Genomic DNA, 23,900 nt, shown 5'->3' with positions numbered 1-23,900 from the left:
ACAGACTTACTGGGGATCCGCTCTGGCACTTGTGATCTAGGAGAGCAGCTCCACTGTCTAATTCAGGGTTCAATATCATTTCATTTTAGGATATTGGCTTCATTGAACATAGTCATTATACCCACATTCTCATGCAGAGCTGTGAGGATCTCTTCTTTCAGCAGCATTGCAGTCTCAGACCCTCCTGGATTCCCCAAATATGCTGCGTGCCACTTCTGGGTCTTTGCTCGTGTTGGTTCCACCTGGAGTCCCTGCCTCCTCCATTTTGTTTTCCAAAATGCTCAGTAAACTTTGAGATCCTCCTGGGGCTTCACTTTCTGACCACTACAGGTCACTGTAATCTCACTGAATCAGTTACAGCCGTCATTTTCTGTTTTACTCACCGTTATGCAAATAAAAAGAAGCAGCGTCTGATTACTTCTTTGCTGTTTAAGTCCACTGCCCTTCTATAGGGAAGGAATGATCTTTTATCTCTATCTCCCTCAGTACCTACCTGTGTTATGAACAATGCAGAGTTCTGCAAATGCAATTTTAAAAGCATAGTTTTAAAACTGTAAATCAGCACGTGTCATTCATGGCCCATGAAACATAGTCCAGATTCCCTGCCGTTGCTCCCAGAGGCCAGCACAGCCTGCCGCCTGGCCTGTTTCTGATCTCATCTCTTTCTAGTTTCTTCCTCCTCTGAGCTCTAACCATATCAGCCTCTTTTTAAGTTCATCCAGTACATCTACCTCAGAGATGTCGCATGTGTCCCTGAGTCCAGAAAGTTCTCTCCTCAGCTCTGCCCAGGCCTGGATACTTTTCACCCATCCTACTGTGTCTGAAATGTCATCTCCTCTGGAGGACACTCCCTGACTACCAATCTCAGCTAAAAATTAAAGAGCACCTTCCAGCCCCGGTCATCACTAGCTCAGGCGCCTGGCAGTGGTGAGAATGCTGTGTGCTCACCAAACCCCCTTTCCTCTTCCTGTGGGCGCTCGGCTGGCGCACAATTCCTGGCATCCCTTGCACTGGGCGGTCTTGGCATGGAGCTATGGACACTGGGATGAGGCAGGTGTGACGGATTCCACTCCAGGCTGGCCCGCTTACTCTCCACCTCTCATTCCTGCCTCAGTGGCTGGCCAGAGGCAGAGGACCCCAAGGCCCTCAGGGATGATGGAAACCACTGGGTAAAAGGAGAGTGAATCCCAAATGAATGTTTGGAAAAAGACCTCCTTCAGTTTACATTGGATTATGATGTGAGCAAGAAATAAACCTTTATTTTATTAAACTACTAACGTTTGTAGTTTATGCATTATAGATGTTAGTCCTCCTTGATGAATACACCCTGCTCAGCTTCTCCTTAGCAGGTAAGAACAAAGCAAGCCAATGAATATATCACACAGTTACAGACGGTGGTGCTTGTCTCCCCCGAGGCAGTGGTGAGATTCCAGGCTCTTGATCACTCCTGTAACCCTGTGTATGGTAAGTGACAATAAATGAACAGTCGGCTGTGGAAACACCCAGAGCTTGGAACCAGCGACAGAACTTTCAGTAGAACCTGATCCCCTCCCTTGCTGAGCGAACTTGAGATTGGCGCTCCCTCTTGCTGGGCCCAGATCCTCACCATAGTAACAGTCCCCCAAATTCTTCCCAATCTTTGAGTCTTCCTGGAACTGAAGGATAGATTGGCTTCTCAGAGAGAGCCGTTTTTTAGAAAGATGAGGGAAGCTGCTTAGTAGCTTTCCACATCACCATCCTGGAAGAGTGATGGTGATGCTGTGACAGTGGAGGGTCCCTCATCGCCCTCTGGAACCAAACAGCCACAGAGAACAACTGATTTCTACGTGACCCTCAAGGAAACATCTTTTTACAAAAGGCAACATTTCCCTAACAGTTATTTTTAAGGGGGAAGTGAAGATGAATATGTGTCATGTAAAGCTCGGGGGGTTTCCTGACTGACAGAGGCAATTACCCCAGACTTTAGTCGTGAACATGGACACCTCATGCCTGCAGAGGTGTGACAAAGGTGTACAACCAATGCCCATCAAATTTAGGTCCCCTGACCATTGGCATCTTGGATGCTTTATAAAAAAGAAAGAAAGAAAGCAAACTTGGGCCCCAGAACAAATCAATTGCTTTTTACACAAGCTCCTATGGTGATACTTATTCTGGTCTCAGAAGTCTGAGAATTAGTGACATAGAAGCTCTCACTCTTGTCCAGTGGAAGGTGAGCCATGTGAGTTAAATAAAGTGAGGAAGAGAGACTCTCAGGCTATTTTCACGTATAAACACTTCCATGAACTTAAACCCCTGGAGGTGCAAGGCTGGTGCCTTGTCTACGTCCCCATTTAGTACCTTTAAAGGGGCAGGGTAGCTGGCTGAGCACCCAAGTGCCATTGCCATGGGATAGGCAAAGGTGAAGAAAATCCCGAACTAGTCCCATGAAGAGAATATGCTTCCCTGGTGTGAGAAGAAGGGTAAAAGTAGGAAGCCTGCAGAGTTCTAGAACTTTCTGTTTCTCTAGGAAGGGAAATGAGTTAACAGGCCTTTCAGATGACTGTATTTCTAAACCAGACAGTTTCCCCAAGCGAAACCCGCTTCTGCTTTCATTTCAGTCATGAAACTTCAGAGGGAGAGGCACAGGGGGAGAGAGGAATGGTGAGGGTTAGGGTTGCCTCCAATTCCAGAGGCTGCTAGCTGGACTTATAAATATGTAGAAAAAAACAAGAGGCCAGTGAATCCCAACTTCCCGTCACTAAGTGCTCCAGAGCAGAGACCACTGTGTCTCCGCATATCCATTTTTCCCTTGCTTCTCTGTACTAGAACTCCTCCTGATTGGCTGGGTACATGGCCACCTTGAGTAAGTCCTTATTACCTGTCCTAATCTTCATGTGGGCATGAGTTCAAGTTTTGGTTGATGGAAGAGGTGGAAAATCAACTCACCATTTCCAGGAAACTTTCTTGAGGGAAGTTACTGTGCAGCATTCATTCCTTCTTCTCCTTCCCTTCATCCCTCCTGCAGCCCAGAGCGCAGACATCACTATTTTAGGCGATGGTATGGAGGCCAACTCGAGGCGGGGAGGGATGCAGGAGGGGCAGGGTCTCTGAGGACCCTGAGGAGAAGAGTTGCCAAACAGCCTTAGACTGCTTGCGTCTGGTCTTGACTTACATAAAAAAAATACATAAACATGTGTCATGTTTCAGCCCCACGATTTCTTTTTTAAAGTGTCTTGCGGTCTTAAATGTTTTTTTTTAATCAGTCTTGGTGCTCACCAATAACGTAGCAGAGCCTCTGAGCAAAGGCATGGACACATGTTTCACAGAAGCTGAATGAGAAGTTCTAGGTTCAAATCCTGGCCGTTTCACTTTCTGGCCGTGTGACCTCAGGCAAGCTTGTAAGCCGGGTGGGAATAAGAGTATCTACCCCAAATAGCTGTTGAGAAGCGTATATAAGTAACTCCCTGGCTCAGTGCGCCACTAAGGAATTGCTGTGTTCTGTGTTTCATGTCTTCTCAAGTTCAACTTCATGGCCAAATCTTTTTCACTCAATCCAGATCTTTAGATCTTCAGATCTATATCTTGGTCATTATTTAGTGCCCATTTTCAAACAAAGTATGTGCCTTTTCCAACATTCAGCTGTGTTGACGAGCACCAGTCAGTTCTTCAGAAGGGTTCTTCAAGCTGAGGTCCCTTCTAGCCGTGAAGCTCTGGGATTCAGTGACTGAGAAAACCGAGGCTGACAATATTTGGTGCCTAACTTAACATGTGTGCTATGATGGATCTGAGCTCTACACTACTGGTGTCTTTACAAGTTCCCTAACTTCACTTGGGCTTCATTTAGCTGATCTATACAGCAAGGATAATAAAATCTGTACCTTACAACTAAATTAGATAAGTTTATAAAAGGTCTGGCACAAAGTTATGTTAGTTTCTTTTCATTTTCTCTCATTCACAGATCCTAGAGCTTGCTGGTATCATGAGAGAACCAGTATACAAATTCTGAGCTCCACACTTACAGCCCTTGGTTCTTTCCTCTACAAGATGCTGCCTTTCTCCATTTTTATCTTTTAAAAACTTGAAAGTATTTGGGGATGGAGGGCATTGGCCTGATCTTCCTCTCACTATGGTGGAGTAGGATAGTTTACACTCTTTACCCTGGCAGTTCCCAAACTTTCGAACATCTTCAGCTTGGCATCGATCCATGGTTATAGGGAAAGGCAGGAAGGAATTTACCTAGAGTTATTTTCACTGTCTCTGAGTAAAGGATTATGATGTCCAATAAGCCTTGACTATGACTTGTATAGTCAAGGGGAGCAGAGAAAGAAAAGGGAAGAAAAGAGGGAAGTAGGAAGGGAAAGAAAGAGACAGAAATAGAGATATAGAATATATATACACACATATAATGTATGTATGTTATATATCTATTATATATTGACTTTGTCATCTATCATCTATCTGTCTATCTATCTATCTACCTATGTATCTATCAGCTCAGTCATCTAGCACTTCCGGGAATTTTGGTTTTATTCACTGAACCACAGTCTCTTGATCTGAAGATTATAAACTGTGAATTCCAAGTCATAAATAGTCTAAACTCACAGTTACATGGGAAACATGTATTGGGAGTTGTGAGAACAGGCTTAATGTTCTCACTAGATGGCTCTTGGAAATTCACTTCCCTTTTCTAGTTCTTAGTTTCCTCATCTGTAGAGCACAGTTTTAGAATTTCAGACTAGCTGAGTCCCCAGAAATTTTCATTTTTATTTCCTTTTTTAAAAGCTTGTGGCCAAAGCTGGTTAGAGTGTCTGTCACATTAAGAAACTACCACAATTGGTTGAATGAATGGATGGATGGATGAATGAACAGTGATAGTTAAGGCAGCTGCCTCTTGGTGGAGACAGCTTTGATAGTTTTCATCCACCTATCTATATATGTTTTTGCTTCAGTCAATGATTCTCAAAAGACTGTCCTAGAACTACCTGAATTAGAATTATCGTGTTAAAGGTAAGGATTCTCTGGCCTCACTATAGCTCTACCAAAGCATAAACCCTGGCGTGGGCTTGATGAGACGCATTTTTCACTGCTGTCATTCTGATACATGATGAATTGTGAAGACATTGTAAATCCTTGGGCATATCAACCTTAGATGATTTGAGTACTGGCTTGTGCTTACAAGAACTGGGTGGACACCTTTTCCCTGCAATTCAACTGTTAACGTTTCAATTTGTTTCTGTTCACCAATTTCCTCAACATCTTGGAGAGAACCAGCCTCTGATAAATTAACACAGGTACTGAATTATCTAGAAATGGCCAGAAGGAGGCACTGGATGCTCACATATTCCATACCCGCCTTTCCTCCCTCTAGTCCTAAAATTTGTATTAATTTTTCTTTTAGAAGTGGGAAAAACCAACGTTTAAGATTGATTTCCTGGGCTTCCCTGTTGGCACAGTGGTTGAGAATCCGCCTGCCAATGCAGGGGACATGGGTTCGAGCCCTGGCCCGGGAAGATCCCACATGCTGCAGAGCAATGAAATCCGTGTGCCACAACTACTGAGCCTGCACTCTAGAGCCCGCGAGCCACAACTACTGAGCCCATGCGCCGCAACTACTGAAGCTGCATGCCTAGAGCCTGTGCTCCACAACAAGAGAAGCCACAGCAATGAGAAGCCTGTGCACCGCAACGAAGAGTAGCCCCCGCTCGCCGCAACTAGAGAAAGCTGGTGCGCTGCAACAAAGACCCAACACAGCCAAAAATAAATAAATAAAATAAATAAATTAAAAAAAAGAGATTGATTTCCTTAGGAAAAAACAAAACAAAACAAGTGTTCCTGGACAAAATGAAATTTCTTGTCTGTCTGAGTCAACCAATATACATCTTTATCAGTTTTTATTGTGTGTGGTAACTTAAGACAGAAAACCTCACTTTCTAAATAGGGCTATCCTCTCAATTTCATTTTTTATTAAGTGGAAGGAGAAAATCTCCCGAGTTTATTTTACGGAAAAACATGACCCTGTTCTCTATATATCAACTTCATAGAAGATGTTGGTATTGACAGACAGATTGTCCAAGTTTGAATATGTGTCTGTCTTCTCCAGGCCTAGAGAATTTTTTTTTGATAGATTGTTTTTAGTATACAAAAAAATGCTGCTGTAGAAAAATTATAAGATACAGGTAAGCAAAAAAGAGGAGAATAAAAATCACTATAACGTCCCCATACCAAGATAACAACTATAAATATTTGATTACAGAAAATCACTAACAACACATACACACATGACATAATCTATGTATATATGATCAAAATGTATGCACACTGTTTTCTTGCCTGCCCTTTCATATAATAGCATGCTATAACATACCCATCACTGAATATGCTTCAACGTCATCATTTTTAATGGCTATGTAATATTCTTTCATATAGATGCCCTACCACATTTTCAACAAATCCCATGGTAAAAAATTGCAAACAACTTTAAAGTATCTGGGAATGTTATAAATAGCACCACGATGAGCAGTCTCTTATGTAAATCATCATGTGCATCTTTAATTATATCAGTTTTGTTATAGTGTAGTAGACACTGGTATTGGCGCCTAAGCTTGCATAGGCTGGGGTGGTGTGGTTTGCTAAGTATTTTTGTCAGGGTACAGATCTGAGTGCCTATGGGCAGGTCTGGGCAGCTTTATCTCAGTTGACTTTTGGGGGGTTTTGATTTGTTTTCTTTTCCCTGCTTGTGTCTCTAGAATGTTGTTAATGAAATGGAATCCCCCCTGTCAGTTTTTTTTCTACCTTAAGGCAGGTGGAGAATGAGCCCAAAGGGGGAGGGGTACAGGTCACATTTATAATTCACCAGTCACCAAATCAGGTTAGCAACCTCATTTCCAAGCACCATCCCCTTTAGAATTCTCTACAGTCCCCCCAAGACTTTAAGTGGATGGTAGGAAGGTCTGAGAGGTGACAAGTAGTTGGAGGGGGGCTACTTTTGACACCAAGGACTCAGTACAGTTTGGAAACATCTACCTTGAGAGAATGTAACATTTCTTAGGACCTGAGAAGCTTCAGAAGAAAAACACGTTCTGCAAGAGGGATTAGAGCTGGGTGCTCATTTGTCTCTTATTTATATTCCTACTTGCAGCATTGATTTTGCTTTTTCCTCCTTCTCCTCCCTGCTGTGCAAGCCACCCTGGGTGGCTGGGTGCTGCTTATATTCTCCAACATGTGCTATAATGAATCCTGTGAATTGATTTGCAGATGACATCACTCCCAATGCATCTATTGCTTCTTTGCACACTTCCTGTATTTCTCTCTCTCTTTTATTTATCTCTCTTTTATTATGGGCCACACAGCTTGTGGGATCCTAATTCCCTCACCAGGGATCGAACCCAGGCCCGTGGCAGTGAAAGCGCAGTGTCTTAACCACTGGACTGTCAGGGAGCTCCCTATTTCTCTTTTTTTATGTCTCATTCCAGTCATTATTTCTAGCCACCAGTTTTCTAGTTAGTCCTATGGGACTTTCCTTGATATAATAATACTCCAATATGAGTATACTTTATTTTACTTTACTTTATAAAGTAAGTACATACTTTATTCAAACTTTAGTGGCGTCTTACTCTGTGTCTAGTAACAGGAACTGGGCTCTGAAAAGAGATGCAGGAGAAGCATAAAATGTGGTTTCTGAACCATTCACTTACTCAACACATATTTTGGGGGGAGCCCATTATGTACAGTTTAGTTGAATGAACACTGATGAGTAGCCACAATACTGGCATTCAGGCAGACTTATACCCATTTTGCAGTTGAAGGAACTCAGGCCCACAGGGATCTGTGCTTCATCCAAGGCTGCACAGCTAAGAAATGGAGAGCCAGGATTCCCGCGCCGTCTGCCAGCCTCCAAAGCTGTGGATGTCACACACTTCCAGCCTGGGAGCCACCAGAGGGAAAGACCCTAAGTAACCAGTGTCACCTTGAACCAGCCAATAGTTTTATCCAAAGAAAAACAAAAGAATGGAAAGAAGAGTAACAGACTCCTGCTAACATTCCCACTGCTTAGGTGTCTGGGGGGCCCTGACTCACCTGTGACACTGTGGATTGGAGGCCATGACCTAGGGCAGAAAAGAGAACCAAGGTAAGCGTCAGTTGCAAGCGATTCACCATCCTCCCCGGAGGAGTGGGTAGTCATCAAACGCAGATCACAAATCAACTTATGGGACACTTCCTTTATGTTTGTGCTGTTCTAGACCGAAAGGAACATCTCATTACAGAGAACATAGAAAACTGCATGGAGAAGAAAATAACAGTCAACACCACAGGTGATATTTTGGCGAGCCTCAGGCACATATGTGAACGCGTGTATGAAGATGTCTTCATGCATTTCAATATACAGATGTCTAAAAATAATATAAAAGAATGTATAGGCTCCTGATGTTAAAAATGCATTGCAGATCTTTGTTACTCGAAAACATGGTATTTATCAGCTGTGTGATTTTTGGAGAGGGAAATTAGGTTCCTGCTCATTTTTACAATTGTAAATCATGTTGCAGTGTGTACCTTTGCTGCAACATGATATGCTTTTTAATCTGATCTCTGAGTGTTTCCATGGAGAGACTCTATCAAGTGCAACTGCGATGAAGGTGTCTGATAATGATAATGTGGGTCTCCTAGGCCCCTTGTTTCATATCACTCAGGTGCCTTCTGGATGGGTTGAATGAATTTATATTCTTATCTACAGAGTGTGAAGTGACCATCTCAACATATCTTACCACCATTAAATCTACGACCATTTAAAACAACTTTTCCTACTTGATTCCTTATTTTATCTGTTTCACTTCCCTGATGCCTAGTTAGATTAACTATTATTTATTTCAAATGGTTTTGGGCCGTTTGCATTTCTTCGGTGGTAAGTTATCTGGAAAGACCAACGAGGTCTTCTCCTGGCTGCCACATCCCGCCTTGGACAGTGTGATTTTGAAAGCACATTTCCCCTAGATCTGGGGCAATGATCTGAAAAGCCCTGGGGCAATGGAAAGCTCAGAAGGATGCGGCTTCTGTGAGCTTACTGGTTTGTGCCTTTAATAATCCCTTTGCATGGCACCTATCCTCTGAGGCTCTCAAAGTGCGTCACAGGAGCAATTAATTGAGCATCACAACACACGCCAGCTGTAAATATTTATGAGGCCTCATTGGTGGCTGCGACACCGGGCACAGAATAGTTAAACTAGGAGATAATTGTTACCAGGAGATCACAGCCCACGTGTCCCACTTCCAGCTCAGACTGTTGCTCTCTGCTCACCACGTTAATACTCAAAGTGATTCTGTTGGGTAGCTCTCCCTGTCCCAAGTTTATAGACGAGGAAACAGAGGACTCGGAGGGCTCCATGACTTGCCCAGTCCCATGGGAAGCAAGAGAATTGCCACCAGCCTGTTGGACCCGCAGATCCTTGTTGCCTCCTGGGGCCCTTGCCTGCAGGCAGTGGAGAGTCATGCTTTGGAGGGATTTTGCAGCTGCCGTCTGGGATGCTTTGTGGTTAGCTCTTGGCGCTCTTTCAAGTTGCCTGAGATGCTGCAGAAATTAACAGTAAATCGGTCAGGAAGGAGCAGATCATTTATCTGGGTCCTGAGAGATCTCTTTTGACACTTTCCACTCGCAGCCCCTTCCCTGACATCTTGGTCTTTGATTAGAGCCTCAAAAGACTCCCCAGACTTGCAGCTCCTGACATGTGACATGGAAATGATATGTTTCTGCGACTGTGTACAGGGAGCTTGATGCAGGCAGGGCAGGCCAGGCCACGGACAGAAAGCAGCACCTCAGAGCAGGCAGGATGCAATCCTGAGCCCAGGGACTTTGAATACGAGGCACCCTCTTCCCTGGATCCTAGGAGGAGCTTCAGGGCTTTTGTTTGTTGTTTGTTTTTGTTTTGTCACATTTTATCATGACACATCAATACATCCAGGATTTATTTTTCAATCCATTGACGTATATCAGAATCATGTTGAAGATTAGACATGAATTGAGTTTTAAATCTGCTTCCACCACTTGACCTTAGTCTATGTTATTTCAAAGTCATTGTCGTTTCCTTCAGCATGTCAGCCCTATCACAATGCCCGTACTTTTCCATTGGATGACCTGAGATCATTTTTTTGTTTGTTTGTTTTTTCCTTAACTTTTTATTTTATATTGGAGTATAGTTGATTAACAATGTTAGATTAGTTTCATGTGTACAGCAAAGTGATTCAGCGATATATATACAGATATCTATTCCTTCTCAAATTCTTTTTCCATTTAGATTGTTATATAATATCGAGCAGAGTTCGCTGTGCTATACAGTAGTTCCTTGTTAGAACTAATCTATTTTAAATACAGCAGTATGTACATGTACATTGCTTATATGTGGAATCTAAAAAAATATGTTGCAAATGAACTTATTTACAACAAATCAATAGACTCACAGACTTAGAGGATGAACTTATGGTTACCAGGGGAGAAGAGTGGGGGCGAGGGATAGATTGGGAGTTTGGGACTGACATGTACACACTTCAGGTTTTAAATTAGGATTTCATCCTCCTTCCGACCTTGGCCTCAGCTGACTTTTATTTTTATTTTATTTATTTTTCCCCTCACCCGATTTTTAGAATCAAAGATCACTAACGTTGAAAGTGTGTTGGAGGTAATGTCCAATTCGTGGTTCCAAGTTTCAGATTCTTGGAGGTGGGACTGAGGTCTTTGGACAGCTTAAAAAGGGTGGATCTGAAGGGAAGAATGCCTGTTCAGGCACAAGCAAGGCTCAGTTCTGGCTGGTGGGATTTCCCTACTTTGCAGATGCAGCTAAAGCTTAGAAGAGAGAAGTGACGTGTCTAAAGTGGCACAGCAAGCAACTGAGCACCGGGACTGGCCTTATTAATTACTAGCCGATGCAACAACTCAGCCCACTGAGTTCCCTGCATCTGGAAGCTTCCTCCTAATTGTAAGGCTGTCTGGAAGCGGTTTATCTGCTGACTCCTCTTGGCGGGGCCCCAGAGTGATGGTGCTCATTCATATGTCGTATCCTCTGGGACGGTGCACCCCAGGGCCCTCTGTGTGTCACTGCAAGCCAAATGGATTAGCAGAGGAAGCAGTGGCAGAGCAGGGAACGATGTTGTTATTTCAGCTGAGCCTGAAAGCGGAGAGGGAGGCTGGAAGGAGGGGTCTGGTGAGGCGTGCCGGACTCCACGGCTCTGTCTGGCTGGAGTGCAGACAATATCTCGACACCGGCAGCTGACAAGCACTCTGAAAAGGCTCCTGTGTTAACACTCTTTGCAGCCTGACAGCCCAGGGTGATTAATGAAAGATGCTGCTTGCAAACTTGCTGGAGATTTGATGTGTTCTCTCAGTGCTCAAGGAAGGCCCATGTGTTAGCAAGCTGCCTCTTGCCAGGGAATTACAAAGATGCTCCCCGGCTTCCTTTAGTCAACAGCATCCATCACACGGCCACACGTGAACGAGCTGCAGCTGGATGGTGTGTAGCTTGGCAGCCATCCTTCTGCCCTTCCCACCCGCTTGCTCCTTTCTGCATCTGGGCCTGAGTGAAGCAGGTCTCCCTCTCTATTTCTGCTTGGACAGGCAGCCGTCCACGTGGTAGGCATGGAGCATGAACTGAACAAAGCTGGCCTCCGGAGGTTTGTGGTTTTCAATATTTAAGGCTCATTTTAAATGAAGATGTTCAATTTCTAAATTATTTTGAATTTTTAATACTTCTTAATAATTTAAAAGGTTTAATAATTTTTAAAGGGTACTAAATTAAACTCCCCCCACCCTCGCTGCCTGGGAGAACTTGATCTGACGGAATGGGCAGAGTGCACCCATGTTCTCTTATCTATGGGAACAGAGTTTGGATGGTGTGTTATTCCAGTCCCATAGAGATGGGACTTGGTCCTGTCTCCAGGGTCAGGCTCCTGGCATGGAGACTAATTCCTCATCACATCCTTGAGTCTGGTGTGTGTGGGCCCCTCTGGGTCTCCCCAGGCACACGCCACTGGTCCAGAATGCGGCAGCAAAACCCTTGGGGAATGGTTGGGGTGATTTCATCCCCCCCTCTCAAACCTCCAAGATTAACTGGCTCAGCTCCATACCTCACTTTAAGCTCTGCCCCTGAAAGGAAAAGACTAGAATAAAATTCTCTCATTTGGGGGAAGATGATTGATCTTTTTAAGAGTCAGTAAACTCATTTTCAATATAAACCAGAAAGAAATGAAAATGGAGGTAAAGTTTCTAAATTCATTCTCATCTTCCTGCTCTTTGAACATTATCTACTCCATGTTGGGAATTGTGCACTTTACAGAAATCATTTCACCCAAACTTCCTAGCAATTCTTGTTGGACAGTATCTTTATCTCAGTGTTAGGGCTATGATGGGATGTTTATGCTGGATGGGACCACAAACTGGCCTTTTCATTTTGCAGATGGATTGACAGAGGCCCAGGTCAATCTCATGGGGGAGTCACTGGTGTCATGCGTCCCATCCAGCCTGTCTGATGGCAGGCTCACCCTCTTCTCTCCACCTCTCTGAGGGAAGGGTAGGGTTTGCATCAGGGAGCCATGGGAGCTAAGGTGTGGAAATGCACAGTGAGCTTGGAGAGTAGGTAACCTGAAGGATAAGCTGGAAGGACTGTGTCAATCTCGAGGTGTCCTGGAGCTTTGCAAGGCAGAGGATAAAGGATGCTCAGAGCCACATGTTAGGAAGGTGATTCGGGAGCGCATATGATGGAGTGGAAAGGGAAGGACTGGGATGTCACAGTCTTAGTAAGAGGTAGTGACAGGCCTCAACACTGGGTGTTTTTCTTCCTCCCCACGTGGCCACCAAAGCTCTCTTCTGATCACCTAGCACCTGCCTGGTGGAACTCACACTTGTATCACCAGAACAGAGCACAACGCCGTTTCTCAAACCTTCTACACCAGGCCCCCAACTCCTAAAAGGGAGACCAAGTACGTAAGGCAGTGCCTGGAACATGGCTCGTACACAAAAACGTGCTGTTGAATGGGCATGAGGGAGAGGATGGATGAGTGGATGAAGGCAAAGTGCACAGGTGCAGGGAAAGCACAGGTAAGAGGGCATCCCTCGAGTAAGACAGCCTTGAGCCACACCGCAGTCCCTGTCTGTGTCTATACACAGACTCACGCTCCCCCAGCAAGGCCTGGAGTGTGCCCAGCACATTAGGAACCTGATACACGGGTGTGCATACCTCCCACACAAAACCCCCTGGGAATAGGTTCTTCATTTTCACTATAGATTCAACGTTGGAGAACATCTCCCAACTCCATATTCCTTTGAAGCAGATGAAATTCACACCAAGGTGGAATCAGATCAAGACTCATATTTAATAAGTGAAAAGTGGATTCATTCTCTTTTTGGAGGGGTGATGGAAATATTCTTTTTTAAATTGTAGTATAGTTGATTTATAATGATTCAGGTGTACAGCAAAACGATTCAGTTATATATATTCTCTTTCAGATCCTTTTCTATTTTAGGCTATTATAAGATATTGCATATAGTTCCCGGTGCTATACAGTAGGTCCTTGTTGTTTATCTATTTTATATATAGTAGCATGTATCTGCTAGTCCCAAATTCCCAATTTATCCCTCCACCTCCTTCCCCTTTGGTAATCATAAGTTTGTTTTCTATGTCTGTGGATCTATTTCTATTTTGTAAATGTTCATTTTATCATTTTTTTTAGATGCCACATATAAGTGATATCATATGATATTTGTCTTTCTCTGACTTATTCACTTAGTATCTCTAGGTCCATCCAAGTTTCTGCAAATGGCATTATTTCATTCTTTTTTATGAACATACAATATTCTAATGTATACATGTACCACATCTTCTTTATCCACTCATCTGTCAATGGACATTTAGGTTGCTTCCATGTCTTGACTATTGTAAATAGTGCTGCAATGAACACTGGGGTGCCTGTACCTTTCTGAATGAGAGTTTTTGTCTTTTCTGGGTATACGCCCAGGAGTGCGATGGCTGGGTCGTATAGTAGTTCTATTTTTAGTTTTTTAAGGAACCTCCATACTGTTCTCCATAGTGGCTGCACCAATTTACATTCCCTCCAACAGTGTAGAAGTGTTATGGATTCATTTTTTGTGAAAGATGTCCTTGACTAGTTCTAAGAATCTCCTGAGTTCTATTTTGTTTTTACAAAAAAATATTTGGGAGGATGCATCTCCCTGAGGCGATCCCGAGGGAAACATTGACAGTGTTTGGCATTATTCCGAACCGTAAAAAGCTCAAACCCCCCATGACCCTCTTGGCTGGGGGAGGTCCAACCCCACGCCTACCCCCTCAGCATCCTGCCCTGCAAAGGCTCTTGGGCCTTCCCTCCTCTGAGCTCCTATGGCAGCACTGCTGGCTCTAATAGCATACTTAGTATAGTTAAAAAGCAGTGTAGAGTTATTAATTTCTTATAAAAATTTTATCTTAAATTTTACTTGGGTTTTTTCTTTCTTCAACTAGATTTTAAGTTTTTTGAGGACAAAAAGCATGTCTGGTAAGCTGTAATCCCTGTGCATGGGCTATCTGTGTTCCTGACAAATATTGAAAGATGAAAACAAAATTATTTGGCAGTTTGATGGATATTCAGCAGACGAGTGAGTGGAGCAGAGCAGGATGCCTTGCTGTTCTACTCTAGCTGCAGTGGGCAGAGCAACTCCTGAGTCCACCATCCCCTCCACTCTCTCTCTGTCTCTCCCCTGCTTGTTCTGTCTTCTCTCTCTTCTTCCATTCTTATCCTTCTGTTAAAAGTTTCTTTTATCCTCTATTTCAGGATCCAGTCTATGCCAGGCACTGGGAGTAGTACAATCTCACAGCATCCTGGTGCGTCCCGCTGGGTCCTGACCTTATTCTTCCTCCTTCCCCACTTCGTACTCCCCTCCTTTCGGCAATGTTTACGGAGCATCTCCTGCATAGGAGCTCCTTGTGGACAACCACAGAAAGATGGCGGGACACCACCCTATTGCATGCATCCTCTGAAAGCACTTGGCACCCTCTGTAAAGCTCTAAGCTTGTGAACTCTTTTGGGAGGACACTTTCTACAGGGGTCCAGAGGGAGCAGACACCCAGGGCAGCTGCAGAGAAGTCGAGAGAAGACCAGCAGCTGTGGCCACCCGGCACGAGCTGTGACCTCAGGTGTGCCTGGTCAGGAAGGCTGGCACAGGGGCCTCCCTGTGCACGGAATAGAACAGGGAGGCCGTCTCCTTGAGGAGTGGCCTGCTGGGATGTGAGAAATGACAGCCACCTGTACCTTGTCCTCTGGAGTTAACTATTGCTGCAGGTCTTAGTGACAGCAGGGAAAAATCAATAGTCCATGAGATGATGAATTGGGAAGGGTCTGAATGTGGGAAATGTGAGTGACACTGTTAGGAATAGCTCCATCAGGAATGGAGGAGAAAGAGACTTGCACTTGGAGTGTGAACCTTGGCTTTGCTCCGTTCTCGAAAGTGGCCTTGGGAAAGCCCTTCCCCTTCCGTTCCTTAGCCTCCTGGTTGGGCTCCCACAGGCCTGCATCTGCTTCTGTCCCACATGTGGCACAGTATCTTGTGATCTATTATACATGCCTTTTTATGTTTGTCTCCACAAGAGGCTGAGCATCTTGATGGCAGGTGCTATGTCTTCTTTATTTTTGATTTTCCTGGTCCCCAAAGCAGGGATCTCTCCCAGGTGGGGACAACATTCTCTCCCATCTCCCTCCCGCTCTCTCACACTGGGTCCCTGTCTTATATCGTCTTCCCTCCGTCTCATTTACATAATGGGAAGAGGCAGAGCGAGAGAGCTGGGCCCAGAGGTCTCTTGCTCCAGCTCCAAAACTTGCCCTCTTGATAACGATGCTTGATGCTGCGGTTCTCAAACTTGAATGGGCATCATAGTCACTGGGAGAGCTTGTTTAAACCCAAGTGCTTGGACTCCAACACCCAAGTTTCTGATTCAGTAGGTGGGGCCTGAGATCCTGCCTCCCTAAGCAGCTCCCAGGTGATGCTGACGCTGCCGGCCCAGGGACCAGCCCTAAGAATCGCCGCCAGGAGGCTTCGTAGCTATGGCTGTGGATGTTCTTCTCAGGAGTTTAATGCATGTGCCCCTGCTTCATAGTGGAGAGTCTTGACATGAGTAGATTTGAGACTCATAGGATTAGAAAACAAAATTCACATGCGGCAACTTGGAACCCAGAAGAGGCCCTCAATCTGAAGTCAGACTCGGAATGCAAATCCAGCTGTGAACGGTTACCAGCTCTGTGACTGTGACCAAGACATGTCACCTCTCCCAGGCTCTCTTTCCTCATCTGTGAAATGGGAACACTATTACCTACTTCAGAGAATTATTGTGAGGATTAAATGCCACAGCTCCTCTCATGGTTTCTGGTACTGGTTAGGCATTCAGCTATTGATAAAAGTTTGGACTTGACTGGAAAACATCCATCAGGATGTTTCTGTTTCTTTCCACATGGGCACAGGGCACAGAATAGAAGTGGGTATTGGGGATTTAGCAAGAGAGATTCCATGGGACATTCTAGGAAACATTCATCATAATATTGTTGACAGGTTGGGGGTAATGGATGTGCATGGGATCGTGTGTTTTTCTTGGTTAGTCTCCTGGGCTGTATCATCTGTGTGAAACCCCAGCATGGAGCTTTATATTTTCCTTTGTACCTTACGGGGAGGTACAAACGCATGTTTGAGTTTGGGGGTGGGTGGGGAAGGACAGCCCTTCTGCCTCTGTCGCCAGAGTTGACCCCTACACGTAACTAAGGGATGGAATAGTGAGGGCAGTGACGTGGAGTGCCCGGATTGTTTCAGAGATTAGTACTAACGATTATGTCCACTGTTTACTATATACCACACCCAGCTATTCAGCTTCGAGGAAGTTATTTACCCTCTCCAGTCTGCATTCTTCTCTCCTATAAAAGGAAACCTAGTAAGAATGTGATCGCTAGGATGCAGTGAGACACTACCTATTAAGCTCTTTCTTTTTCATTTTTTTACTGGAGTATAGTTGATTTACAATATTGTGTTAGTTTCAGGTGTACAGCAAAGTGAGTCAGTTATACATATGCATATATCACCTCTTTTTTAGATTTTGTTCCCACATTACAGAGTATTGAATAGAGTTCCCTGTGCTATACAGTAGGTTCTTATTAGTTATCTATTTTATATACAGTAGTGTGTACATGTCAATTCCAATCTCCCAATTTATCCCTCCCCCTTCTTTCCCCCTTGGTAGCCATAAGTTTGTTTTCTACATCTGTGACTCAGTTTCTGTTTTGTAAATAGGTTCATTTGTACCATTTATTTTTAGATTCCACATATAAGTGACATCATATGATATTTGTCTTTCTCTGCCTATTAAGCTCTTAAAACAGCGCCTAGCCCGTGGTGAGTACTCAGTGGCTATTAGCCTTTGTTATTTATTGAGAACCTCCTATTTTCCAGGCACACTACAGAGGTCATGCATTTATTTCCCAAGCACAGGAACTGTTTTAGGTCCAACAGATCCCTGGTGGTCAAAATAGTCTATTCTTGTATTTTTTGTTTTCTTTTGGCTGTGCTGTGCTGCCTGTGGGATCTTAGTTCCCTAACCAGGGACTGAACCTGGGACCTCAGCAGTGAAAGCACAGAGTCCTAACCACTGGACCGCCAGGGAATTCAATCTACTCTTGTTTTTCTTTTCTCAATGTTTCATTTTTATTTGTATATTTTCTTTTTTTCTTATTAGTTATCTATTTTATACATATTAGTGTATATATGTCAATCCCAATCTCCCAATTCATCCCCCCCACCTTTTCCTCCTTGGTTTTCAAATACCATTTCTAAAATACGCAAAGCATTGAGATGGTAATGGGTTGCCAGAGTGAGGTCGCTGCTGAGCTAGCAAACAGGTCAGCTGAAATTTCAATCCAGCACCCACAGACCCGTTCTGTTCTGCTGCCCTGCCCACCTGTAGCACTGTCCTTACTTGATCATCATCAGATGCTGATAAGAATTATAATTTGTGTGGAGAACGAAAACATCAATTTAATAGTTATGAAGGTATGATGGTAGATCCAATACGTAGTTTTCACACATTTTGATTTGATTTATAGATCTCATTTACTAATTTATATTCCTATAATACTTTCATTATAAAATATGCAAAGGTACAGAGATTTGTGTGTATAAGGGATTTTTTTTTAAAAATTTGGGTTTATAAATAGTTTGGAACAGGTTGCAGAAACATCATCTGCTGCTCTTTTTAATATATCTTGAGCATGCTCTGATGTATCCTGAAATAATTTGCTTTGGAAAAAAGCACTGTGCCCTCTCTCTCTTTTTTTTTTTTTCAAATGTAACTGTAAATATTACTTTGATGTATGTAATTGCTGCAACCATTTCCATTTGAAGGAAGACTTCTAACCCTTCCATCTCTCATCTCTTGCTATTGTCAAGAAATAAGAAAAACCAACTTAAAATGCAGCATTCAACTGTGTTTAATGTAAACATTGAAGAAGTCTGAGAACAGCCACAAATTTTCCTTTGCTTAATGTTATCTTGAAAATATTTCAAGTATTCTGTTTTATAGGCACACGTCCACTCTGCTTAGGGAAAATATTTCTTCAGGCACATCTTAGCATGTCAAGATTGCTTCTGGTACCTGGCACTTAGTAGGAACTGAACAGATGTTTGGCAATTGACTTGAGCTGAAGTTCACTGGGCTGCAAGGGTTGGTATAGCAGTCAGAGACCCTTGCGTCCCTCTAGGCACAGAGACAGCTCTGGAGGGCTCGGCAAGGGGGTTCTGGCTGGGTGAGGGAGGCCTGCAATCCCTCTGAGCATTGGGGTGCCGTCCAGGATCAGACCTTGGCCAGTGCAGAGCTGGAGCTGGCTTCAGGATTGGTCCCTTGTCAGTCATTTCATCAAGTAGCTTTCCTTCTAAGCTCTAAGCCTTGGTTGTGAGCCCCTTGGAGACAGGACATTGCCTCTCATCTCTGCATTTTCAAGAGCCCGTGCAAGTCCTAATGCCATAATTGCTCAGTAAATATTTTGCTCAATTGAAGGACAAAGAAAAGAAACCAAATGCGCACAAGGTTCCCTCTAGTCTCCTCGCTTCCGAGACCTGGCTGTGAGCTCATGGCCTGATCCATCCATGATTCATCACTTAAGTCATTCAGCAGCTGCAGGATGTAAGCTTCCCCCTGGCTGTCTCTTGGGCTGTTGAGAGACCTGGGTGGGTGGTGGAAATAGCCCTGGTCTGAAATGCTGTGGACACCTGGGGGCCTGTTTTTAAAATTTCTTTCAATTAAAAATTTTTTTTATTGGCTGTTTTTCCTTGCATCTGATCTTTACTTTTTTAAATTGAAGTATAGTTGATTTACAATGTTGTGTTAATTTCTGCTGTACAGCAAAGTGTTTCAGTTCTACATATATCTACATTCTTTTTTTATATTCTTTTCCATGGTGGTTTATCACAGAATATTGACTAAAGTTCCCTGTGCTATACAGTAGGACCTTGTTGTCCATCCATTCTATATATAATAGCTTGTATCTGCTAACCCCCATCTCCCACTCCATCCCTCCCTCATAGCCTATATCTGCATCACATACTTGCTGGCAGTTCAACCTGAGTCAAGTCCCTTCTTGTTCTGGGCCTTGGTCATCGTGTAACCTTTAAGAACAATGACAGCAATACAATTTTATCCCATTTACATTTCGTGTGTGTGCGTGTGCATGCGTGTGCGTGCGTGTGCGTGTACGTACGTGAGTGTGTTTGTGAGGGTGCGTGTGTGTGCACGTGCTGGTCAGCTAATTTGCTGCAGCATCAAAATTTTTACTCCTCTATTAACAAAGAAGGAAATATTCTGACCTAATTTCTGGCAGAGGAAAGTTCTGGAATTTCAAATCACGGGATTCTTCTTTTGTTGTTTTTCTATTGCCCCTGTGATGAAAGAAAATAGATTATAGTCAGGAAATTGTAAGAAGAGAGGGGAAAAAAAAATAATTAAGTGCATTCCTTCATAGAAACAACCACCCAGTCAGATGTAAGCAATTAGCATCTCGCACGAAATTCGAAATCTCTCTTTGCATTTCCACTGGGGTTAAACAAAATCTGAGTTTAAAGTAATCCAATTACTTCTAACTTTTTTTTTTAATGTAAGTGCTTTATTTTACAAGTGGCAATAGCGTGGGGTAGAATAACCGCCCCCATCAGAATGAGGACGTGGGCACTCCCACATCAGGGAGGTCACGGCGGTGCCCTCCTTAAGCTCTCTGATTGTCCATGACATCGCTCTGTACAGCGAAGAGCATCACACCTGGTTAAAGGGGGGCTGTCAAACAAAGACAGTGCCTATGTGCTAAGGAATGTCCTAGATGCTTTCCTATGTTAATTGAATTCGGCCCCAAACTAGCAAACATCATCCGGTTTAGGGAGGCAGATGATTTAGAAATAGCAACTTGGATTAAAATAATTTGTATTGAACTTCTGTATAATTTAGTCATTTTGTGATGATATTTTCTATGAAGAGATTAACTTATTTTAAATTGAGTCAATTTGTTTAAATTCAGTAAGACATTCTATCATAAACCATCTCTCGTTCATTTCATTAGCCAAGTTTAATATACTTCCATTTCTTGTGCAGGCATTTCGTGAGCTTTATCAGACATTTAAGGATGATCCTTTCCTCCACAAATGTTCCTGGCAGCTACCTGGGTAGCTCCTCTGACCCCTTTGCCCCCCTACTTCTCTCCCCTTGGGCCACACCTGCTACTTCTTGGTCCTTAGATTTTCTCTCCTCCCTCCCCCAGGTCTCTTCCAGGGACTGGTCCCTCTTTTTTCAAGCACCTGTTGTCTTCCTTCTTCTCCTGCATCTAACTCATGCTTCTGAGTTCAGCTCACATCACTTCCTCAGAGAAACCTTCCTTCCCCTCTGAGACGGACCCCTTCACAGAACTTGTCTGAACTTTCATTGTCCTTTGGTTTAACATGTAGCTTGTATTCATGTCTGCTAAGCTGCAGAACTGCCATCTCCATGAGGGCAGGGACTGCAGGACTCTGCATGCCCAGGGTTTGGGTCAGTGCCCGACCTGCAGTGGATGTACATGGCTGCACATGTGAACAAAGGTCTCCAGGAAATACCAAAAGATGACTTGAGACTCTATCTCCAACTAGGATTTTGTGTGAAGCCTAATGATTGCAGCATGATAAATACAAAAAATAGTGAGTTGTTTGGATATATTTTGTCATTGTGTAAATTGATCATCTAGAAAGATGATGGCATTATTCTGTTATTTTTCTTTTGTTATTCCATGATTACACAATTATTTCATCATTGTATTATTTCATATATTTTATTATTTCATTTTAAAAAAAATTTATCTGTGTTAAAGCTCTAGTCGTAAATCTATGTCTGCATTCTGACTTCATTTCTAAGTTCTAAACATGAACACCTAACTATTTTTGGGACCTTTCTCACTGGTCCTCTGGTCCTCTGTCAGACCCAGGCCCTTTTCCTAGTGAGTTTTCCTAGTGAGCAGCTCCATTGCTCACATAGTTTCCCAACCAGCAGCCTGGGGACTCACCTTAAGTCTTCTCTTTCCTCTCCTCTCCATCCTCACCATCTCAACAATTTGTTACCAGGTCCTAACAATCGATTCCCGAACATCTTCTCTCTCCACTCCCATAAGTGATACCCGGTCTTAGTTCTACTTTTAGAACTAAGTTCTCTCCAGTCTGGACTTTGGTGTTGGCCCCCTAGCCACCTGGGCTCCAATCCACCCACCAAACTGCAGTAAGAACAACCATCTTTCTAATTAGCAGAATATTATTGAGTCACCTCCCTGCTTGAAAATCCTCACCACGCCTCTATTTCTGCAGGACAAAGTCCACACTCTTTACCATGATAACCAAGATCCCTGCCCCAGTGGCCTTGAATACAATTTCTGTTGTTTGCTTTCTCATTTCCTGCCACCCTCTCCCTCTGCCAGGCCCCCGCGTTGTCCTCTTTCTGCGTCATACTTTTGTATGCTCCCAGATGATTGATTCCATTTTTCTTTTGCCTCCATTGGATCTGGCAAAATACTTTCCATTCTTTAAGATTTAGTTCAAATATTAATTCCCCATGAGGTCTTCTGTGCTGCTTCCTCTTTCAACCCTTTTAGTATTTTTGGTATATCTCTGTTTTACCATTCATTCATTTGTTCATGAATCCATTCATTCATTAACTCAGCAAGTAATATCGGATCTATCTTGTGCCAGGCTGTATGCAGTCATTAAAGAAGACACATGAAGTCTGCCTCGTGAATCTTTTATTGTTGTTGGGAGATAGGCCATAAACAAGTAAATAAACAATCATATTTTTATCATATTGCCTTGTATGTGCCTTGTATGTGTTCATGTTCCCCTAGAGTAGGGGAAGGAACACAGGCTAATTTATTACACAGAGAACTCAACACATCCCAGAAAAGTGGGAAGTGCTGTAGGTTTGTGGGGAAAATGAGGTACAGAGTGTCAATGGGTGAGCCAATGAATTGTTCTTGAAATCACCTCTTACTCCTCTGAGAAAGAGCATATCACCTCACAGGAACCAGCTTCTCTTCTTAACTATACACCCAACACTTCTTGTTCTACACTTTTCGGAGATCTCTGATTTCCTTTCTCTCTCTCTCTTTTTTTTTTTTTTGGCTGTGTTGGGTCTTCGTTTCTGTGTGAGGGCTTTCTCTATTTGTGGTGAGCGGGGGCCCCTCTTCATCGCAGTGCGCGGGCCTCTCACTGTTGCGGCCTCTCTTGTTGCAGAGCACAGGCTCCAGATGCACAGGCTCAGTAGTTGTGGCTCATGGGCCCAGTTGCCCTGCGGCATGTGGAATCTTCCCGGACCAGGGTTTGAACCTGTGTGCCCTGCATTGGCAGGCAGATTCCCAACCACTGCGCCACCAAGGAAGCCCTCCTTTTTCTCTTTGACACCTCCCTCCTGCATGGTCAGTTGACAAAACCCATCCAGTCCTCCTTCACATGTCTTATTGCTTCATCCCTTTCTCACACCCCCTCTGAGTCTGCCCTCTCCAGATCCTCTTTACTTTTCAGGTAGATCTAACAGAAGCCAGTTCTGCGTAGTTGAATCAATACATACTGACTGTACTGTGTTGAAGAGGGTCTATAAAAAAATGTGTCTGTCTAGAAATGGTGAATTATTTGGGAAGAGGTTCTTTGAAAATGTAATCAAGGTAAGATCTTGAGATGAGATCGTCCTGGATTAGGGTGGCTCTATATCCAAGGACAGGTGTTCTTAGAAGAGGAGAAGACATGGAGGAGAAGGGCATGTGAATGTCCCACGTGAAGACAGAGGCAGATGTTGGAGTAATGCTGCCACAGGCCGAGGAGCATCTGGAGCCACCCAAAGCTGGAAGAGGAAAGGAAGGATGCTCCCCTAGAGCCTTCAGAGGGAGCACAGCCCTCTGAATTGATTTCAGACTTCTGGGCTCCAGAACTGCGAGAGAATACGTTTCTGACGTTTTAAGCCCTGGTTTATGGTAATTTGTTACAACAGCTCTAGGAAACTAACACACAGGACATCTAACCTGTCCCAAGGTACAGAAGATGCATCAGACCCAAAGCTCAAGCAGGTCAAGACATTAGGTGTAATGATAAAAGGAAAAAGAAAGGAAAAGAAATGGGTCATATCTTTAAGTGAGGGGGTAGTCAAGGAAGGCTTCTTCAGAGTGATGAATGAGGATGTACAGGCATTTGCCAGACAGATGACATGGTGAACTGGGAGGTGGAGAGTAAGGCGGGGCAACCTATTTTGAGAGTTAAAGATGCCTGCTCCAAGCTGTCCTGGCCATTTTCCTCTAATTTCTCACCTTTACCTGTACTCCCAGGTACACGCAACATGGCAGGTACAGTCTGACCAGAACAGAAAGAG

The 23,900-nt window shown here is 43.7% G+C and overlaps 1 protein-coding gene across 1 annotated transcript in view; it reads right to left on the bottom strand.

Annotated features, from left to right (window-relative positions):
- CLNK (cytokine dependent hematopoietic cell linker) overlaps positions 1-21,995 on the bottom strand; it is a gene marked incomplete at both ends in the record, with an annotated part of 101,109 nt that extends 79,114 nt beyond the window's left edge. The window contains 3 exons of the mRNA XM_082654032.1: positions 8,056-8,084; positions 19,847-19,918; positions 21,838-21,995. Of these exons, the coding sequence (XP_082510158.1) occupies positions 8,056-8,084; positions 19,847-19,918; positions 21,838-21,995 (259 nt within the window). The remainder of the gene's footprint in view (positions 1-8,055; positions 8,085-19,846; positions 19,919-21,837) is intronic.
- Positions 21,996-23,900: the final 1,905 nt, after the last annotated feature.

This window comes from Grampus griseus, assembly GCF_964374135.1.
Source record: "Grampus griseus genome assembly, chromosome: 4".
NCBI classification, from domain to species: domain Eukaryota; kingdom Metazoa; phylum Chordata; class Mammalia; order Artiodactyla; family Delphinidae; genus Grampus; species Grampus griseus.
Note: the sequence above shows the minus strand (reverse complement) of the source record. Positions and strands in the feature narration are given on the sequence as shown.